Source organism: Caloenas nicobarica, chromosome 10 (assembly GCF_036013445.1).
Source record: "Caloenas nicobarica isolate bCalNic1 chromosome 10, bCalNic1.hap1, whole genome shotgun sequence".
NCBI lineage: Eukaryota > Metazoa > Chordata > Aves > Columbiformes > Columbidae > Caloenas > Caloenas nicobarica.
In genome coordinates, this window is record NC_088254.1 from 1,393,440 (window position 1) to 1,399,027 (window position 5,588).

Sequence of the window (5,588 nt, forward strand, 5' to 3'; positions counted from 1 at the left end):
TAACCTAACACTACCAAGTCCACTGCTAAACATATCCCTAAGCACCAAGTCTACATGTCTTTTAAATACTTTGAGGGATGTTGAGTCCACCACTGGGGCAGATTGTTCCAATACTTGACAACCATTTCAGTAAAGAAATTTTTCCTAATATCCAATCTAAACCTCCCCTGGCACAACCTGAGGCCATTTCTTTTCATCCTATTGCTTGTTTCTTGTGGGAAGAGACTGACATCCTCCATGCTACAACCTCCTGACAGTATTCAAGAAGCAATTGGACAATGCCCTCAGACACATGGTGTAAATTTTTGGGGCTGTCATATGCAGGGACAGGAGTTGGACTCGATGATCCTCGGGGGTGCCTTCCAATTCAGGACATTCTCTGATTCTCCTTTCAAGTAGCTGTAGAGAGCGAGAAGGTCTCCCCTCAGCCTCCTTTTCTCCAGGCCGAACCCCCCAGGTCCCTCAGCCGCCTCCATCACACTTGTGCTCCAGCCCCCTCACCAGCTCCATTGCCCTTTTCTGAACTTGCTCCAGCACCTCAAGGGCTTTCTTGTCATGAGAGGCCCAAAACTCACCCCAGGGTTCAAGGTTTGTCCTCACTGGTGCCCAGCATAGGGGATGGTCACTGCCCTGGGCCTGCTGGCCACACTACTCTTGATGCACACCAAGATGATGTTGGTCTTCTTGGCCACCTGGGCACACACTGGCTCATAGTCAGCTGCTGTCAATCAACGCCCCCCCAGATTCCTCTCTGCCAGGCAGCTTTCCAGCTGCTCTTCCCCAAACCTGTAACATTCATGGGGTTGTTGCGACCCCAGTGCACGACCTGGCACTTGGCCTTGTTGAACGTCAGCCCATTGATCCAGACAGTCCAGATCCCTCTGTAGAGCCTTCCCACCCTCCAGCAGATCAACACTCCCACCCAACTTGGTGTCATCTGCAAACTCACTGAGGGTGCACTCGATCCCCTCATCCAGACTATTGATAAAGATATCTCACAGAGCCGGCTCCACTACTGAGCCCTGGGGAGCGCCACTTGTGACTGACTGCCAACTGCATTTAATTCCATTCACCATAACACTTTGGGCCTTGCCATCCAGTGACATTTATTGATAATTTGCCAGTAGATTATGAGACGCCTATCTTATAATCTAATTTATTCGACCTTTTATAGTATGATTCTAATGCTCTATGGAAAAGGATATGGCATGGGAAACAGTAAACTGATGTAGGTGGGAAAGGATCTCTAGAATGGGCACTAGAACAGGCCTTAACTTCTTCCTATGATTTTATAAATTATTGTGTCAGACCTGAAGAGTTAATCATGCACGCTCTGCAGATAGATGATTGCACATCAGAAAGGAATTTTAAAAAATTTCCATAGTTTTTGATTAGAGAATGGAGACATTCTCCATACACGTAAATCTTTATAGACTTCTGTCGAAGACTCTATTATGGCCACCTCCAGATAAGTGCTGTTCCCCATTTGTTCTGTTCTGTGTCTGCCAGCCCCAATAAGTGTTTCAATTACCTTAAGGTATCTTAGACAGGAACTAAACTGAAATACTAGTCAGTATCATCAGTGCTTGATAGAAAGCTACTCATCTCATCCAAAAATTATACCTGGGAAGAAAATTAGCTGCCTAAACACATGCATCTGTTATAATTGTAAATATCCCACAGTGTCCTGAGTGGCCTCCGACTGTCACTCCAGAAGGAGGGGCTGGTCTCTGGCACATCCAGTGCCAATTCCAGCAATCACAAGCTTTACTCTGGAGCATTGAATATGTCACGAGGATATCACCAGAGACAGTGAGAAGACAATTTCATTGCTCCAGATGCAGACAACAGTAAAAACTCAGTGGAGTGCTTGCTCTGGTGTGTCTTTAGTAGCACCATGGTAGTTTTGTGTCTTTGTGTCTTATTCTGGCTCTTTGCAGTCCCTATCACGAATATCATTTGTGGGTCCATGGGTCATCCAATGGAATAAAGCAGTTGCTGCAGAAGGATGTAAGTCTCCTGAGGCTACTCTGTGATATATCACAATCTCCAGCAGATGTTCTAAGTACAGAATCATAGAACATCCTGAGTTGGAAGGGACTCACAAGGATCATTGAGACAAATTCCTGTCCCTGCATAGGACAACCCCACACGTCACACCATGTTTCTGAGTGCATTGTCTAGTCTGTTCTTGAATACTGTCAGGTTTAGGGCCGTGACACCTCCCTGGGGAGCCTGTTCCAGTGTCCAGCACCCTTTGGATGGAGAACCCTTTCTTCATGTCCAACTGACCCTTCCCTGGCACATCTTCCTGCCATTCCCTGGGCTCTGTCACTGGTCACAGAGAGAACAGTTCAGTGCCTACCCTTCCTTCTCCTCTTGTGAGGAAGCTGTAGACCACAATGAGGTCTCCGCTTCTCCAGGCTTAACAAACCCAGTGACTTCAGCCGCTCCTGATACAGCTTCCTCTCCAAACCCTTCACCAACTTCATGGCCTCCTCTACACACTCTCCAGTACCTTTATATCCTTTTTATCCAGTGGCACCCAGAACTGCACGCAGTGCTCCAGGTGAGGCTGCACCAGTGCAGGGCGGGACAATTCCCTCCCTGAGCAGCTGGCAATGCTGTGCTTGATGTACCCAGGACATGGTTGGGCCTCTTGACTGCCAAGGCACAGTGTTGGCTCATGTTCAACTTGCCGTTGGCCAGAACCCCCAGTACTCTACATCTAGTAATGTGAGAGTATTCACTGATGTCTCAGCAGCTGACATGTTGCTGAAAGGTGAAGAGAAAGGAACAATACACTTAATTAACCCAGCTATGTCACATTAACTTCTCATAGTGTTAAATTATTGTAAAGTAACAATAAAAATGTGTTTCTGAGATACATTTTCCTCATAAAAGGCAAATACACTTGTTCTGCTTTGTGTCAAGAGATTGATTTCACACGGCCCAAATGAAGTAAAAGAAAAACATAGTGACAATTCTTCTGAATCAGTGAATTTAAAAAAAATGACCAGGCAAACCAAGAGAAAAATCTACAAGCAAGGAAACACATAAACAATTCATAAATTCAAAATCGTATATTAGCCTTTGAGTGTTCATGCATATTTGTATCTGTGCACTAATAAGAAAAAAGTGCAATTCAGATAGTAATTATCATAGTAACAAAAAGTAGATTAAATGGTGGGTAAAGAAAGAGGAAGAGGAAAAACAGGAAAGTGGAACATTGTATAGTCCAGGAGTAATTTTGATTTACAGTAATAACTTCCCTGAATTATTTCTTTATACAAAAGCAACAACAACAGCTGCTGTTGCTCATGCTCATGATAATCTGTTCTGTAGTCAGAATACAACAAAGACCCTGAATATCAACAAGAGTCAATCTCAAAGTGTTCCCAACTCACAAAGAATGAAGACGATGGTGTCTGATGACTATTTTTTCCAAAGCCTTCTTGAATGCCTTGTTTCTCAAGCTGTAGATTACTGGGTTCAGAAGGGGTGTGACCACTGTGTAGAGCACAGATACAGCCTTATTGAGCTCTGAGGACAGGTTATAGGTGGGACGGACATACATGGAGATCATTGTACCATAGTATATAGTCACTACCATGAGATGTGAGCTGCAGGTGGAGAAGGTAATTCTTTTTCCAGAAGCAGAGGGTATCTTCAGGATACTGAGAATTATAAGTAGGTATGAGACAAGAGTCAACAGAAAACAGCTGGCAAGTACCAGAAAAGAGAGGATGAAGATGACAGCTTCTGTGACAGTGGTGTCTGAACATGAAAGCTTCAACAGTGGAGAGATATCACAGAAGAAGTGATTAATGAGGTTGTCACTGCAGAAACGCAATCTGGAGACCATCAGACAGGGCAGAAAACCAGTGAAAACACCAGTGACCCAGCAGCCCACAGCCAGACAGGTATAAGACTCAGCAGTCATGACCACACCATAGTGCAGAGGTTCACAGACCGCAAGGTATCGGTCATATGCCATCACTGCCAAAAGGTAGCACTCAGTGGCACCCAGGGAAATGAAGTAGTAAAGCTGTGCCATACACCCTGAGAAGGAGATATTCTTCCTCTTCGCCAGTAGATTTGCCAGCATCTTGGGTATAACTGTGGTGGTGTAACAGACCTCTAGGAAAGAGAGGTTCTGGAGAAATTTGTACATGGGCAAATGAAGTCTTGGCTCCAGTGTGACCACTGAAATAATAATGATGTTTCCTAGGATGGTGAGAGTATAAATAACCAAAACCACTGTGAATAGCAGGATCTGGCAGTGTGCATTGCTACTGAAGCCCAGTAGCCTGAATTCCAGTACTGCTGTAAGATTTGTCATGTCTTGGAAAGAGCTAGGATTTCTCTGATAAGGGAATAATCAATATCAGAGTATGTTAACTTTCAGTGGTGAAAACACTGTCTATAAAGATTGTGATACTCAAATAAACCTTGGGAACAGTATTAAAGTCACTACCAGTCTGTCCTTTTTTTCCTCCCTCCCTCCCATCCTGCTCTCTCTCTCTCACGAAATGTAAGTTTTAACATGTATTTCATGAACTTCACATAGACAATTATAAAATAAATTGCAAATAGTCCAGTAGACAGACACTCTCCACACCTGCACACAAGAATATATATAAGAAAGTACATAAATATGTAAAGAAACCACTCATACTAATCCATAGTAAAAAGGTATACATGAGCTTACACACGTGAACTCAGAGACACCCCCCCCGGCTTTTCACTGAAAGAGATATAAAAACTCATATACATAATCAACATTAATAATTACACTGAAAATTCAACTCATTAATGCACACATGAATCTTTCGTAAAATACATAAGTACTCATTTGCATGGTCCTGAACATACAAATACAAGGGCACAAGTAAGAACTCTCTCAAGGTGCTCGGTCGCAGAGGACTACCAACTTGCACACAGATTCACAAGCAATCTTAAAATTTCTTGTTAAATACTGTGAGTAGAGAGATATTTTCCATCTCAAGAATGGAAACCACAGATAATAATCTATTACCAGATGATTAAGATTGAGACATTGATCAAGAGCAATGTATCTCATAAGAATAAACTCCACTTTTCACATGCATAATAAGGCTGATGCACATAGCTGTGGTATCTAGTTACTTACATATGAACTTATATGCATAATATTGAGCCTGTGTCAAATTTTTACAGGGCTGTTTTCCAAGCCCTGAAGACATTTGGTAGTGCTAGGTTTCAGTCTGCATTCAGGTCCTTGTCTCAAACTGGATACAACAGTAACTTAGGTCTTAAAGGTTGAGGCACAATTAATAACAATATCAGAAAAAATTGCCTGGTGAATTTAATCATCCTTTACTCTGCAGTTTGGGTCTCATTACTAAACATTGACTACAACATCTTATTGGATAGAAAACAATTCTAGTCTGAACTACCTTCTGGTCAGTCTTGACTTTCATAAAGATAGACAGCCACAGATAAAGGCTGAACTGTACCAAGCACTGATTTCAGTAGTTGTTGAGGATCTCTGGAGAGTAACTCCATGGGTGGAGGAATTCCATGGGGCACATTAGCAACAATGGACA

At 42.9% G+C, this 5,588-nt stretch overlaps 1 protein-coding gene across 1 annotated transcript; it reads right to left on the reverse strand.

Moving 5' to 3' along the window:
- Positions 1-3,403: 3,403 nt before the first annotated feature.
- LOC135992530 (olfactory receptor 11L1-like) lies at positions 3,404-4,348 on the reverse strand. The gene has a single exon (XM_065641787.1). It carries the CDS (start codon positions 4,340-4,342, stop codon positions 3,404-3,406), a length of 939 nt encoding a protein of 312 aa, XP_065497859.1. The 5' UTR covers positions 4,343-4,348.
- Between the last annotated feature and the right edge of the window lie 1,240 nt (positions 4,349-5,588).

Bases quoted from the DNA above. Each gene is read 5' to 3' on its own strand.
- LOC135992530 (XM_065641787.1), bottom strand. From the start codon at position 4,342: ATGACAAATCTTACAGCAGTACTGGAATTCAGGCTACTGGGCTTCAGT.